Source organism: Fukomys damarensis, unplaced genomic scaffold, assembly GCF_012274545.1.
Source record: "Fukomys damarensis isolate Sample0158 unplaced genomic scaffold, DMR_v1.0_HiC HiC_scaffold_24, whole genome shotgun sequence".
NCBI lineage: Eukaryota > Metazoa > Chordata > Mammalia > Rodentia > Bathyergidae > Fukomys > Fukomys damarensis.
The window spans coordinates 41504348-41521885 of NW_022900936.1; the positions used below are offsets into that span (position 1 = coordinate 41504348).

At 32.3% G+C, this 17538-nt stretch overlaps 1 protein-coding gene across 4 annotated transcripts in view; it reads left to right on the forward strand.

The window, feature by feature from the left end:
• The first annotated feature begins 6 nt into the window (after positions 1 to 6).
• The window catches only part of Epha6 (EPH receptor A6), an 891558-nt gene continuing 874026 nt past the window's right edge, over positions 7 to 17538 (forward strand). For 2 of the 4 annotated variants that reach the window (XM_033768075.1, XM_010644602.2), the window contains exon 1: positions 74 to 249. In XM_033768075.1, coding sequence (XP_033623966.1) covers positions 147 to 249 — 103 coding nt within the window. In that variant the 5' untranslated portion in view covers positions 74 to 146. Of the gene's footprint in view, positions 250 to 17538 lie in introns of all 4 variants that reach the window. The other 2 variants (XM_010644592.2, XM_010644584.2) reach the window with 2 other exon arrangements.

Genomic DNA, 17538 nt, shown 5'->3' on the forward strand with positions numbered 1-17538 from the left:
GCGGGGGGCGCCCCGGGACTCCCCCTGCGGGCCGGGCGGAGGAAGAGGCGGAGGAGGAAGAAGAGGACGTGGACCCCTCTACCCAGAACACCTGGCCGCTCTGCTGCCACTTTTACAGAGGGAGGAGAGGACAGCCAGCGAGAGCCATGGGGGGCTGCGAAGTACGAGAATTTCTTTGGCAATTTGGTTTCTTTTTGCCGCTGATGACAGCTTGGCCGGGCTGCTGTAGTCACGTCTCCAACAACCAAGGTAAGGGACAGGGTCAGAAGCGGGCGGGGCAGAAGGAGGATGGTGCTGTGAGCGCTGGTGCACGGTTGGCCTGCTGAGGCTAACTTCGTCTGGGGTCAGCTTCTTGGGGCTCGCCCAGAAAGGGCAGAGAGTGTCCCTGCATAGAGCACCCTCTCTGCACCACCGGGACGGCGGCCCTCGGAGCTGTGTCCCCCTGTGCGTCCAGATTCCTTTGAGTGGGTACATGAGCCTTAGCCTCGGAGGCTAGGGGCCGCCAATCCCCGACCCCGACTGCGAGCAGCCTCCGCTGGAGGTCCGGCTGCTTGGCACAGACTTCATGGAGACTTCTCTGCCTCTTGGTGGTTGCATACAAGGTAAGATTTGGATTCTCCCCGCTCTAACTTGACCAGTTATCAGCGTCGTGCCTCCCGTAACTGTGACTCCTGGGTCCATTCTCAGCTCTCGAACCAAGTCTGCCATCTAAATCACAGAATATAGATTGCTTCGAAATTATTCCTAGACCAGACGCTCACAGGTCCGTGTTGTGATTCCTACTTCTTGCGAGTGGGAGGTAAATAGGTGTTGAGTGTGAATTTCCAAGTTGTGACTCTCCTATTCAAAAAGTCAGACTGCTGTCAGGTTTTGGAGGGCTTTGTGTTCCTTGGGTAAAGTGGTAAGGAAGTGCATGCAAGAAATGGAAAACGCTTAAAATCTTTAGGTATTTTCTTTCCTCCTAGTCAATCTTTACAAAACATATCACTTTGAGTTTCCGTTATGAGAATTTAAAGATCTACAAAAATATCATGTGTATATTCCTTAGACTAAGTAACGAACAACCATAAAAAGTTTTGCAGCATGTACGGGGCTGGATGCCCTCACTGTGCTGTGATGTCCGCCAGTGTACGTATCACCTGCTATGAGAGGTTTTCAAAAAGCTTCAAATATAAACACCTGGGGTCAGTCATAGTTGCCAATTAACATACAATTCATGTATTTCAGGGTCGAGTTAATTTGCAGATGTAAGGTCAGATGCCTTGAAATTCTATAGTACAGTGTTTGTATGAAAGGAAGAAAGCCGAGGGAAGGCAAGTAAAGTGGTACGGACTTTTTTTTCGGAAATATGTACGACCATGTAATTCTTCTAGTATTTTATATAGAACTCAGAATTACTGTTCATTTATACGATTGGTACTTTTGGCATGTTTTACTAATTATTGCTTTTCACCTGCAGACTTTATACAAAAAGATATGAATTTGGAATCCATAAATAGCCCCTATGATTTCAAAAATACATTCCATAATATGACAACTGTGGAGCCACATACTTTCTTCCATGTCCCTCTTTTGTTTTCAAGGACTTTTGGTAGTAATTGAAGAGGTAGCTTTTTACCTCAAAGAAAATAGAGAATTTTAAAAAATAATGTTATTTTTTAATTGACCTCTTTTATTGTGAGAGAAAACAATTTTTAATACTTGGAATATCATTGTCTATGGATACTCAAGAGATGTGTTTCTTGAGAATCAAGTTTGCTAAAAGTTCTTAACAGTTGTTACCATGCAACAATTTTTTCTAAACTTTTAGTACCTTTGAAGCTTCAACAACCACATAGGCCCTGGGTTTACTAATATAAATACAACATATACGTGAATCACCACATTACTAAAGTGCCATTTGTCAAAAAATGTCACACTAAAGTCTGTCTTATCAGATATTTAAATTAAATTTAGAGGCCAACTGATGTTATTTTGTAACTTCTTCGGATAGTTTTTATTTTCATAACTCCCTGCAGTTTAATATTTTACATAAAATAAATACCATACATATATTTTTTTAAAATAGTTTAAATTAATGTTGAATAAGAATTACACAGTTTTCCATAAGTTAAATAAGATTGTTAAATATTATCTATTAAAACATAATTTGTATCAATATACTGAACATATAGGTCATGCTTAATAATACACTTGGATAAAAAATAGCTGAAAGTTAAATTGTATGTTATTTGGGTTCTTCAAAACAAAATTGTAGAGAAAGAGCATGATCATATATTTTCATTAGTCACAAATGACTGTTTATGCAATTTATTTTTCTTTTGGTTTGTTTTTTGTTTGCACTACCTCCAGGGCCTTCACAATGAACTAATCTAAAATAGTTCTTTATAAAAGAGCTATTTATAAAAATAGTTTTATAAAAATCATTTATAAAAATCATTTTTGAGTTAGGGTCTCACTATAAAGTGCTTCTTACAACCTAAATTATAGTGATTAGAAATTGTACCTGATAAATGTAGTTAACTTTTAAATACTGAAGATATCACACAAATAGTTAAACACCATCCTATTAGTGTTATCCTTATGAACATTTTAGGGATATTTTTAAATTTGTAATTTCATGAATACTTAAGTCAAATAATTAATTTCTGTACATCTGAAACATGGGATATTACAAATTATATATCCATTGCGGAAAGATTAATGTCACATATAAGTTAAATATCTTTTGTATAAAATACATCATTATTTTCAAAAAGGCAGTTTTTGATAATCTTAGTAATTTTCGTTAATGTTTTATTTTTGAAATTGTTGTGGAGGATAAAGTTATATTTTTATTTATCTCCTTGATTAAGGACCCTGACAGATGTTTAATGTTATGCATCTACTTTTACCAAATTATGTAAATCTATGGCAAAAAGAACAGATTAGTTCCCTTCTCCCCTTCTTCTAATTCCAGCTTCTGTAGCTCAGGCAGGGTCAAATAATAACAATGAGAAGAAATTGAATTACTTCAGTCTTCTAACATGATACTAAGAGCAATGTGACTATAGGAAGGACCTCTTGTCTTCCAGCTGACTGTAAAGCTGGGCATTGTAGAGTCAAAATAAATCAACTTTACTGTTACCCAAACCTCCCTGAATCAATCAGAAAGTAATAGTTCTTCTAATGGATCACTTCTAAGTGAAATCATGGTCTGTATTCATATCTCTTATTTTATTAATTTCCCCTATATTTAAAGACACAGTATTAAGTATTTGTTTGGTTGTTTTTTTTTTTGGTACCGGGGATTGAACTTGGGTCTTTGCACTTGCAAGGCAGGCCACCAAACCACTGAGCTAAATCCCCAGCCCAAGTATTTGTAATTTATTTAAAAATCAAATTTTATCTTCTCAAGATACATAACATTTCATTTCTGTACTGGGTTCTTGGGTAAATATAAAACAGTCTTGCTTCATGTGCAAGTTAACCATGCATATCAGTTACAATGGTTAGTAGCCACCAGGGTCCCATTTATTTAACGATTACTCGCTTTAGTAAAAACATATTTTATAGCTTAAATGAATTAACACATCTCTCAGAGTGTACTCATATATATGAAATAATGTCATGGATAATTCATTCAATCAAATGTTTTGGGTATGTAAATCACAATATATGTCAACAAAATCCTAGCAAGTCTCTTATTTGTACCCTTGATTCAATATTTTTTGAGAATAAATATGATGGATATATATATATATATAAATCCATATATATACATATATATAATCCATATATATCAGTAATCAAAATAATTTTAAATGGCTCAATGTAAATTATTAGTAATCTAAATTCATACAGAAATATTAAATTGCTGATACATCTACAGAAATCTATTAAATTTATGATTTCAGTAGACCTTGTTATTTCAATAGACTTCACGTTGAGAATATATTACATTTTCTCTTGCCTTATCTTTTGATGAGTATAAAATTTAGATGGAGAAAAAATGTAAGGCAGGCAGATGTGTTTTACATCCTATGAAACATGGCCAAGTAAATTAAAAATAAAATAAAATAAAATGGATGTTAATAATCTTTAGAAAGACTAGTGAAATCAGTGGGGTATTGTAATCAGAATGGGAGAATTGGAAATACATGTGCCTTTGGATCATATTTAAGTCTCATTTTCAGAGAAGAGAAAGAACTAAATATGAGGAGTAGGAAGAAGTCCTTTAAAGGTAGACAAAACTGCCTGCGCCATGGAGAAAGGAGCTTGACATATTTGAAGAATTTAATCCAATGGAATTGGAACTTGCCAGGCAAGGAAGAGAGTTTCAGAACATGAGGTTTGAAAGATAATAACCAATTTCTATGAAGTAGAAAAAAATACAAACACACACACACACACACACACACACACACACACACAGAAGTGTAGTTTTTGTATTACCCCAAGAAAAATGTGAATTGGGAGATTTTCACCAATGAGTAAAATGAGCCGTTTTAGATTTTAAGAATACTGTGACTAGTGAGAAAAGAGATGATCAGAAAATGGTGTGAGTAAATCAGAAATGGTGTGAGTAGGATGAAAAGTCCCTACTCTGGAGGTTGATCACTGTGGCTGTCAGTGGAAAGGGAGGTCAGGTAGACCTGAGCCTGAGCTACATGTTGTAGGTAAAATTTATAGTGTTATCTTGATTCTACAATGAAATTCAGTGGTACCTTTGTTCACAAACACTTATTTTCAGTTTGGTTCAAAACAGAAGTTTTCAGCAAATTTTGTTTTTATTTGAAGCTCTGCGTCAGGTGACATACATGATTGTGGCCATCTTTCTCATACGAACATAAACACAGCCGTCTTTTCTGAAACTAGAACAGAGCAAGTTCGTGAAGTGAGATACCCCTGTAAATGTAGAAATGAACATTCTTTTATTTTTCCTTTCAAGGATCTCAAATATTTCATTTCTATGACCTTGCTGTACAATTATTGACAATTGACAGGTGGTAAAAGAAATGGGGTAAGTAAAACTATGGGACAAATGTGGGAGGCTGCTTTCCCATTTTACTCAGTTAAGATTATAATTTAAAACATACTCCTAACAGTACAATTTTCTATTTCAAATAATTTTTAAAAATTTCCACCCATGTTGGATATGAAAATACAAATTTTCAGTGCTTTTGTGACCCTGTAGCTTTCCTTATGGAGTCATTGTTTGTCAGAGTGGATGACTGCACAGGTACATGGGGACATCTTCACAATGCAGTGCAGTGATCTAGTAGAGTCTGGTTTTAGCTAATGAAGAGCAATATGTATTTGAGGGCTTGCAAATGCATCAGTTTTGCTCATCACTGTTAAACTACTTTTATTGGAAACAACAATTGTAAGTAATACAGCACTGGATATAAACTAGATGTGTTTTTAGATATTTTTCATTAGACTTCTTTTCTCTCTGCATTTCATTTAAATGAAGAGAACCAAATATTCAGAAATCTTAGGCCTAGAAAATAAAATTTAAGGATAGGTGGTATTCTTGGGGACTAAGGCAGGAGAAGAAACTTTTGGATTTTTAATCCACTGTACTAAATTCTATGCAGTTTGAATTTATTTGACAAGTTAATTACCTATTACTTTGAGTAGGCTATTTCTAAAATTAAATAAAAATAGTTATTAAATATATAGGAACATAAAAGTTTCTAGCTTAAACAACACTCCTCTATGCTTAGTGTATACAGTATTTATAAAATTCACACTGTAGATATTTAAACAGTTCTACATATATTAAAATATATTTTCAAATGTAAGATATATTTTTTCATCTTAGTATTTCAAAATGTTCTGGAATTTTAAAAAAAGTTACTTTCTTTCAATAAAAATTGTGATTTGTTATGGTATATACAATTTTAGTTTTCATTTATAAATGTATATCTGAGGAAATATCTGAAGAAAATATGCCTTCTTGAAATATATGATCCAATGTAGAGATTCCAGTCTATTTCCAAATCTGGCAGTAAAAATTTCTAAAAAATCCTTGATCAGCAAGGAAATCTTTAAAGACATATTTGTGATATAACATATGCTGATACTGATTGATGATCAGTCTTCAGAATATGAAATCTTTCAGTACCATTTATTTGAAAGTAATATCTATAATTTTATGAAATTTCATTTTAAAATTAAAATAAGCCATCAATAACCACATGGCAAATGCCAGCCACCTTGGTGGCTATTGAGGCTATTGTCATGATTATCTTACAAAGGCCATTCTTTAGAGGACTGATTCTCTGTTACTGTTACATATATTTAAGTAATTGATATTTACTTTTAAATTACTTGATGGCTGTTGGAGGATGAGGATTAATACAATAATTCTGCATGCATGAGAGGAAAAGGAGTGAAGAAGTACTATATATTTTTATTTATAAGTGGCTTCATGAGAATCTTCTGTTAACTTTATTAGCTGTTTTGTTTATGTGAAAATATACATTTTAAAATGTACAGCATTTGTACCATAGAAATATTTGACATATTCATTGACTTTCTGTAGACTGATATGTAAAGTGAACAGTTTGTTGCAGTGATATTACAATAGCCTACTTTGTTGTGTTTAAAGGAGATGAATTTTTAAAAATAATAATTCTGGCTGAAGATGCAAGTTTCAAGTACTAGTGATCATATGTTCTTAAATGGGCATGAAAGTATGTGTTCTTTCAACCCATGTTTTGAATAGTAGTAAATCCATCTACTTTCTGAAATCTTCTAGCTGTTAGTCTGTTTGGTGACTTGTATTTGGTAGATTAAATGAAAATCATTGCTCTTCTATCTCACTGAAAAAAATTCAGGTATAAAGGTCAACGTTTTTATCATAGGAACTACAAAGTAATATAATTATATGGCCTTAGAAAAATGGATGCTAAGGAAATAGAACCACTTAATCTGTTATTTTGCGGCTTTTGCTTAGATAATTTTATGGACATCTGGATTTGATACAAAGTAAGCATTTTATATAATTATATACATTTTTATTTTAACTCATTAGTAATAGGATAATTATGTTCTTTCACATGATTCTTATATATTCTAATAATTGTATTTTGGGATACATGAGTTTGCAAATAGTTACACATTCTTTGAACAGTACTTTAGGCATAACATCTAGAATAACAAGCATTTGTTCATATTAAAATTACATATAATTCTTAAAAATATATATTATACAGAAATATACCTACCTATGGGAATTTAATTAAATATAGTTTAAACAAGTTAATAAAAAATATTTTGTTAACTAGAAAATAAAAACCCATTCATTGTATTATGTATTCCAAAAGAATTATCTGAACATGATTGAAATGATTGCCTCCAAATCTGAGTTGAATTATGTCCTAATGCTACTTTAATTTTTCCTTTTAGAGACGAATATTTTCACTTTTAATATTGCTATGATTTTGTATTGCTAAAATAATTGCAATACAATATTTAGAGAATTTAATTGTGTAGAGGCTAGTAAAGAAGGTACTCAGAGAATTAACTTCTTACATAATGAAATTGATTTTTAAATATAATTACCTAAGTATCAACAAACATGAAAGATCAGAGAAAAATGGAAGAGGAGAAAAAGCTTCATCATGGCCCTATTTTTAAAATGAACCTATTGGTTAAGAATTTTTATTTTTTAGGTAATATATATTGAATAAAACACGCTGACATCCCTTGATTTCTGTAAGTGTCCATTGAAGAAAAGCTGGGGAGCGTGGGGACAAAGGGAAAGAAAGAGAACCAAGACCTGGCACTTAAAGTTACAAGATCCCAGTAATGAATATAACTGTACTGTCTACCTAGAATGTACCAATAAATTCAATTTTTAGAAAAGAAAATCTTAGTTGAGACAATTTTTCAATATTGCAATTTTATTTTATTTTTTCTTGGAAATTAAAGTATACATAAAAATATTTATCCTGTGAATGCAAGTAAAAGTAATTGCAGTAGTGCTTGTCCTGAAATGTGATGACACATAACTGAGCAAACTGTTAGATTCCAGTGTACAAAATTATAAATCAATTGTATCAGCTTCTGAAACAAAATGAAGTCTATTATGTTTTGATCCCTTTATAAGCAATCTGTATAATGCCAAAAAACCCAAGATTCTAGTACCCAGAAAAGTTTTAAAATGGTAGATCATTTAATGAAGGGAGACAACTGTCACCTTGGCTATTATTTTAATGCTTATTTTAATGAAGGAGCAATTGCAAAGAGATTTTAATTTTATCTAAATAAAAATTAAAATGAAGGAAATTTGGAAGTATATGCTGTCAGTATATTAATGTGATTTTTAAAAATTTAAATTCATGTTCCTATTATATCATTTTATACTATGCTGGCACAAAAATACACAAAGAATAATAACTTATCATCTTATAGTGTTAAACACATTTTATAGATTAGAGAAAACATGACTCATCCAGATTATTAATATAACAGTTTATTTTGGTAATTTGTTTAATAAAAATGAACATAGAAAAACTTTTGTTATGTTCACTAGTTTATGAGCACAAACCTATTTAAGGAAGCATCGCTTTTTAAATTTTTGTAGATACCTAGTAACTAGAAATATGGAAATTTAAGGATTTAATTTAAATATTAACATTCTAAAATTTTAATAGATTTATTAAAGCTAAATGATATTTTTTCTTACCAATGATACCAAGTCATAAAATCAAACTTTTAAATATGGTCCTATTATAGATTCTTAAATATATCTTCATTGTAATATATACTTACCTTTGGATTTTATTTAATTTTTATTGTGTTGTTTAGAAAAAATACTTCAGTTCTCAATCTCTTGATTTATTTGTATACTTTCCAGAATTTTCAAACAGGTTCACCTTCATTTATTTATTAATTTATTTATGTATCCAATTTATAAATGAAATACCATATTTTGACATTATCTTTCTTCCCTGAGCTGGGCACACGAAATACAAAGCTGGACCACTGCCCCCAACTTCTGAGAGTTTAAGTTTTGGCACGTAAAGGTGCAAGATTCCAATGATGAATGTAACAGTATTGTTTACCGTAAATGTACCAATAAACTTAATGGAAAAAAAGATTTAGGTTATGAAGCTTTTTATATGTCAGTGAATAATTAAAACATTAATATGTACATAAAGTATTTAGCAGTTTTATAGATTTGAACTGTTTAGAGTGATAAAAATGCTATTCTTAAGGATCTATAAAGCCATATTTGGAGACACGGAGAATAAATATTCAGTGTATTCATTGCAGTCGTATGTTGGATATGATTTTTTGTGACTACTGGAAATGAAATAAAATCTGCCCCATTCCCAGGACAGTGTTATAAAATTGAAGAGAGGTACTCAATATGAGAACACTAGCAATATAGCAAAGATGAAGCGAAGTGAAATAATAGAAATTTCACAAACACATATCCTTGAGTTACACATGAGAAATTACAATGTCTCACATTTATCAGATTTATCATGTATATGTGAAAATAATGAAAATTAAGATGGGTAACTCCTCTGGAAACCTCAATTTTTAAATTAATTGGATTAGTTTTTTCTTCATTGAAAGATTAACATATTCTGTATTTAAAGATAAAAATCCAAAGGAATAATTCATACATTGAGCATAGAATGTGTAAGTACATGGTATGATTTGGCTTTTTATTAAAACTTTTACTCCTTAAAATTACTGATGAGTTTGCCTTTAAAAATATAAAAGGAGAAAATTATATTTTAATAGATTATATGTGGCCTAGTCTATTAATCATTTTAACATTTAAATGTAAAATTGACAATAGCCCTGTGATTTACTACATGTAATTTAAAATATTTCTTCAAATTATTACTTAACATCTCCTGTCATGTAAAATTCTTGATTTATTGTAAGTTTCTCTTTCCTAAATTTATCACATTTTGTTTTTAGCAATGTTTCAGAATTTGAAAATTAGTGATATTCTTTAATATTTGTCTTTGAAAATTAAGTTGCAGTTTGATAGATTCCTGTGCTTTATATTTGAGGAATTTTCCTCTAGAAGCACATAGAAATAGAAACTGCTGCCAGGACTTGGTATTTCTAAGCAGAAAATTCAATAGCAGATTACCCATGATTAGCTGTTGACATTTAGATTTGCACATTTAGAATGTCTAAAAGCACTGAAAACTATCAATCTAGTTTCTAAATTACAATAATACTCCTATTTTAAAAGTCCTACATTATTTTATCCCTCTCCTTCCCCATAAAAAGATAGTTTTTCTAAAATAATTGTAATAATTACAGATCTCTTGATCAAAGAGATGGAAGTTAAAAAAATAATTGAAAAATTAGCAATCTGCTGATAAACCTAGTTGATTAATAACCAACTTGTCTACATACCTACATTTTTAATTGATGTGTTTGTTGTCCAAATGTAATATTAACATGTTCAGTTCAGTTGCTCTCCACCTCCATTTTAAAGCATAAACTTGTCCCAGTCCAATTGAGTAGTAGATAATATTTTATATGAATTGACTTTTTATTGATCTGTCATCTGTTCTTAAATTGAAACACTTAGTTTTACTTTTAGTATGTTAAATTCTTAATATACAAATTACATGTGTCACATTAATTCCAAGTCTTTCTCCCCAGTTGACTTTTAATTATTGTTTGGATAGCAAGATGGACTTCAGCCCACACTAGTATTTCCTGTTCAGCATTCTTTCCCTTCTGAGATTTGTTTCTGAAGAAGTCTCATGAATATATTGATGAATAGGTAACTGGGAAATAAAATACCCATTTCGCAATCACTGTAAAAGGAGCTTGTGCACTAATTATAAGCTTCCTGAGAAGAGGTCAGTTAGAATTATAACTAATTGACCATATATTTAAGTGGTGTTTCCTACCTTCCAATTTAAATCTGAATCATCCAAATCCACTTGCCTGGTGTTGACATGAGCGAGAATGGCTGATAGCTGCTTGGTTATAAGTGGAAGAGAGAGAAGGGGAAAGGTAGGTTAAACCTAGGAGGAGTGTTAACCCCAGACAAAGAGGCCAACAGAAAAGTAGATGCGCATGGCTTTGTGGCAGGTTTTTCGAGTCTTAAACAGCCCACACATGTAGTCATTAATATTGTCCAACTCTGAGAAACATCTTTTTTTTTTGTACTGGGGATCGACCTCCAGACCTTGCACTTGTGATACAGGTGGTGGAACCACTGAGCTAAATCCCTGGCCCTCTGAGAAGCATTTTGACTGGAAAAAGTTAGAACATAGTTAAATTGAGTTGAGAATTTCCCAAGAGTTTAGGACCAGTCTTGAGGTGAAAGCAAATTTCATCATTCAAAGCTTAATACATTGGTGGGGGAATTTACAGCTGTTTTGTTTTGGTTTTTGTTTTGTAGTACTGGGTAACAAATCCTCCTTCCTCAACCTCACTAGTAGCTGGGATCACAGAATGTGCCACTGCATCCACATGCAAGTTGCAGTTTTATGTTTATTGAACTTTTTCTCAGTTAATTTTGTGTGCTCTTTTGTTTGGTTGGTTTTGGAGCTAATGATTGAACCCGGGGTCTTCTGCATATCAAAGTACCCTGTACTATTGAGCCATACACCTGTCCCAATTTTATGCGATTTTTAATTTGTAGAGATTTTTTTACTATTCATTTAATTGTATTTTCTGGATATATTGTAGCTTCAGATTAATATAGTATGCCTCAAAGAATATCCCGATGGCACACGTTTGTTTTGAAGATGTAAGTGTTAGAGAAAGCGATTAAACAGAATGTTAAAAAATGTTCCTACACTTGGATCTGTTACTTTCACTTTTATAAATTCAAGAAAAATGACAACAAAAAGATAGGCCAAGATTTATATATGAGAATTTTCATTGCAGCCTTCTTTATAAAATGGAATTGGAATCAAAGTAAATGTCCCCAGAGAGGAAAGTCTTAGAAACCTTCCTTTATTAAAAATAAATAAATAAATAAATAAACCTTGGATGAGGTAATGTGCGGGACTAGAGCGGCCAAGGAGATGGTGTTAAAATGATTATTATTCTAGTTCCAGTTATTTTGGAAGCCAAAATGTTAACTGTTGTCCTCACTATATTCATCTTGAATCTTGCATTAGTCTGTTGTATTATGTAAAATAGAAAATAAAATAAATGTTCTCTAAGGAAAGGTTAGTTGATTACCTCCCACACCCACCCCACAAGAACCCTGAGTATATCAGAGCTATAGCAAAATGGAGTTTTGTAAGGACTTGCTCTGATTTTGTAGGCTATTTTGTGTAGCAGCTGGTTCAGGAATTCTGTTCCCAGCCTGTGCTGAGGTTCTAATCCTTTCCAAATTGGTAACATGGATCTACCTAGTGTGACAGCATCCCCATAGCAAATTCACAGAAGGCAAAGAAACTATGTCAAGAAACAGATCCCTAATATCATGTTATAAACAAGTTCTGAACTCAGACTGTATCTACTGGCTGTATTTTGGAGCTTGAAAGTTATCCCAGCCCAACTCTATAAGGGTTGTAAAGGAGAACACGTTGTGGCGTGCTGACAAAGCACCTCACACATCTTGTGGTACAGATAAGTGTCATTTTCTTTTTGTAAAAAATATTTAGTAGTTTCATTTAAGTTAAAAGATCCTTTTTAAAAATTTTGATGGAAATAGAAACAGGTTATTGATTTTATATTTGGCAAACTTTCATAAAGGAAAAAAGTACAGAAAAAATGAGTATAATTAAATCCATTTCTTATGTTATCGATAAGGAAATTAGAGCATAGATAATAAGTATCTCAGAGTCACAGAACTAGAAGTGCAAGGGCTGAAATTCTAGGCAGTTTGGTGTTTGTCAAAATCTGTATTCTTAATGTTTGAATATTACCTACCTCATACAGTTGTGTTACACAACAGCTGGATTCAGCACGTGAGCTCATTAGTACTTAAAAAAAAAAGACATATGGTCAGCTGCTTGTTCTTCTGTTCTTTGGCACTACTATAATCTTAAACATTGTTATTCTGCAATTATTGAGTGTTTCTTCTTAAAATTAAGTGCACAGACGGACGCCTGTGGCATCTGAAGTGTACACAGAAGCAGTATCTGCTCTTGCTGACCATCTTCTTCTCAAACTTCTGATTTGGAGATTTAAATTCTAATAAAATAATTATAAATGAATATAACTATCCTGTGTAGGAATTGAGGATAACTTTTATATGTTAAGTGTGAGTTATTGATTTTTTTCAAATTTTATAGCCTTTCTGGCTATTTCTGTATTTCTATAACTTTTCAGGCAGTTGTTTATATTCAGCTCATATCATCAGTCTACGTATACACACACACACACACACACACACACACACACACACAACGTGAAGCACAGCTGTCTGCTCTAATAAAATTTAAGTCATTTTTTTCACTTCAGTGCAGTCATTCACATAATCCTATGTACCTCAGTGCTATCATGAACTATAAATTTAAAGAACATGTACATTTTTACTTTTTCAACTATAGTCAAGGCCATATTGCATTATGCTTTCCAAATATAACGTTGTTTGAGGCTACTGTTGTTAGCAAAATCAGTTCTAACTTAAAAATAAATGGACAGTGTACAATTTTGTTTTTACAGAGTATTTTGCCTCTGAAAAACATGAACACGTTTTATAGCAGCAGTCTCTCCCATTAAATGCATACATAAAAATGTATCTCTGGATCATGGAGAATTTGATGCACTAGGAAAAATAAGGAAAAAAACAAAATGCTTTTCAACTGTGTATATTAATTTAATTCCAGAGCTACCACTTTATCTTTTTTATCCCACCTTTCTAAGATAAGGAAGGAGTGTAAATTATTATACTTATTTTACTAATGGAATTTATATGGGCATTAAGTTATTTGGCAAAAATGATAGTGTAGCTTAGTAACCATTACTAAATACCATTACTAAAGGAAAAAGAAAGCTACTTCTAAGCCTGTTAGATGTGTGCACTTCTAAATAGAAAGGAGAATTTCAAGCAAGTCTTACATTTTAAAATGCATAAAAAATATATTTTTTAAAATTATTCCTTTATCAATGCCTTGAAACATTTACAAATATCAAAATGATTCACAATATATAATGCTAGCCCATTTTAAAGGAATAGTTAGAAAAATTCTAAATAATTGCTTTTGATGGATTTATGTGTTCCTTGAATGTTTTAGAGCAGAAATTAATAATTATGATTTTAAGTAATATTGCCCATTTCAATCCCATTTTCTTCATATATTTTGTGGTGAGAAAGACATTTATCATATACTTTTTTTCTCTCTTTATCCCTCATTTGTTTTTTCACATTTGTTTTGATATTTGAAAGCTATGCTAGGTACTGTGTACACCATCTTGATTAATGAGTAATGATACAATTTAGGTGCTAATGAGAAACCTCACAGTTTGAGCCAACCCCAACCCTCTTCTACATTGAGTTCTTTTCCCCCAGTTTAGAACTAGCATAGCAACTATCAAGTCTTAGTTTCTAAAAAAAAAAAAAAAAAAAAAATTGCTGTGAACTTGTTTAAATGACAGCTTTTAAGGCACAAACAAATTGGTTGAATTTAGTGTGTTTGGGATAGTGTTTAGGACTCTTCATTGTTAATAAGTACCCTACATGATTTAGATGCAGATGTTTCAAGAAATCCCAATTGGGTCTCTAACAATTTGAGTTCTTTGCAAGCAATAGGAAATGAAGCTAATGTAAGCAAGAAAGAAATTCATTTATGAGACAATTGAATAGCCCACAAAATCAGAGGATTATAAAGAACCACCTTTGATAACATAGGAACCAGGGCAGCACTTAAGATGAATCCTCAGTCTCGATAGGTTTCAACCATTTCCTGTCCTTATATTTCTCAGCAGAAAAATCTGTTCTGCAAGAGGAAATATGATGGGGCCTAGATTAAATCACATCACAAAAAGGCTAGTGCCCTTTGATTAACTACTTTACCAAGAGTGGACACTGGGGGTCAAGTAATTCCTTAAAAATACCATTACTAATGGGATGGATAATCAATGGCCCAAACCCAGCATGTATATATATTAACTTATATTCACCCAAATAACTTATTTTACATCTTTATTCTCTTAAAAATAAGTAGATAATGTAATTTTGTCTCCTTAAGACTGTGTAGAGTTTCCTAACTGAGCCCAGGAGAGTTAGATATCATTTCTTATTCCTACTCTCAATAGACTATAAGCAGTATAGAGGTGCATACAATAAAATCCTGAAACCAGTTTTTAAAAAGGATAACATATATTTGATTTTCTTGAAGTAAAATTTGAAACATTTTTTGTCATGATAAAACTATTATTCTGTAATACAGAAGATAGAACATAAGTGATGTCAACTTCTTTCTTTTAAAAGTAACTTGTCTTTTAGCAAACTGGTTTATGCTATGTCAAAAATTTCAGTGCATTCAAGATACGGCCCTTATTCTGTTACTTCTGTGTGCTTTCCAAATATGAGAAAAATTGTGCCACAAAATATTGTGCTTGATATTGACCCAGTTTTGAAACATAATTACTATGCTATCAGAACAAACTGATCCCTAAACTATAGAACAAATATATTTCTAAGCTTTGTATTTTTAAAATAACTGGCATTTTAAGAAACTTGAATTCTACAATTGCCAATATTTTCTCAATAAAAGTTGTAAAGTGAAGATTACTTTTCTATGGGCCATTTTCCCAGAAATGACTGCCCATATTAAGTCACATGGACCTTGAGTTCTTTTGAGTGCTTTTTGTTTGCCACTGTTGTTAGTGTTTCAGTCATACAACTCAGTAACCTTTAAAGTAGATACTCTTATCATATTCATTTCATAGGTGAGGATATCAGTATACAAAATAACTAACTTGGTCTAATGTTAATATTTATTAGTCAAGTAATCTTAAGAGTTGAACTGTGCAATTCCAAAAATTCCCAGAACTTCAGAATCTGACCTTATTTTATAAGGTTGTTGCTGATGTAATTAGAAAAGATTAGGTCATACTGGAATAAGTAAGGTTGGTTCTCTGATCCAGTATGTCTGGTGTCCTTTACGAAAATAACTTTTGGCACCAAGATGCACAAAAGGAGGGCATGTGAAAATGAAGGTGCCTATTGGAATAATGCATCTACAAACCAAGGTATCCCACATTGCCAGCAAGCCATCCAAAAAAAGGAGAGAGGCATGGAACAGTTTCTCCCTCAGAGCCTTCACAATAACCCATTCTGGCAACAACTTTGGCTCAGACTTCTGGCATCTAAAAATGTAGAGATAGATTTGTGCCACACTAAACCAACCAGTTTGTGATATTTTGTCAAGGCAACCAAAGGACTATAATGTACAGAAGGCTTTAGATCTTAGGCATTACAGCTCCAAAACTTGTATTTTTAATGAATACACTCTGTTGTCTGTTTATAGTTAAGAGAACTGAGTAAATTAAACATTGCCTAGGTTGTGAATGAAATGTAGTTTTTTTTTTTCTCATTGAGTTTATTGTTATTTTTTAGGTATACAGTACAGTTACATTCATCATTGGGATCTTGTACCTTTACATGACAGGTCTTGGTTCTCATTTTTCCCCATATCCCTGCCCTCCCTTCACCCCTCCTCCCTTCCCTATTTTAAAAAAAAAACAACAAAACTTTTTTTCCATTTTCTTATTTTCTCATATTTTTCCTTTTCCCTTATTTCCTTTTAATTGACACTGAAATAACAAGAAAAGGGCTAAAGGTATAGGGGAAGTGGGAAGGGTGTAGGGGAAAGGAAATCTATTTTTTTAAGAAAAACTAATCCAATCTAAGAAAATTAATGGCATTTTAAAACTGTTATTTGAAGTGCCTCTTTGCAAGAGTTTCATGTGAGAAAGGAGTCTAAAATATAGGTTAAGTATCTTTATCTGAAATGCTTGGAGCCACGGTGTTCTAGATGTTGGATTTTTATAGGTCTTGGAATATTTGCTCATACAAAATGGGATATTTTGAGAATGGAACCTAAGTCCTCACATAAAATGCTTTTATGTTTGATATATGCATTATATACATAGCTTAAAGGTAATTTTATGCAATATAGTTGAAGTACTTGTATTTGAGTCACATCACATGAGTTCACATGTGGCATCTACCATGTGTGCTGTCATGTCAGTGCTCAGAGTGATTCGATTTTGGATTTTCAGATTACAGATTTTTCTCAGTATGTTTTACTTTCCTTCATGATTCATGATCTTAGAACAAAAATAACAGACACAGAATGTGACTGAAAATAGTTGGAAAAAATAATGATCTGATAATTTACCTATCAGCTATAAGTTATATAAGTTCACTTGAGTTTATTTAAATGTCAGAAAATATGTATCAATAATCTCTGGACAGTCACGAAGATAGTCTCTGGTCCAATTTGTATGATGACTCTTTATAAATCTGTTGGTTTCTAGAGGACACACATTTTACATAGAACCAGGTTTTGAATACCAGTACATTAAGCAGAAAAAATCTGAAAGAAAAGTACTGTTTTCACTAAATAGAAACCATAAAGGAGATTG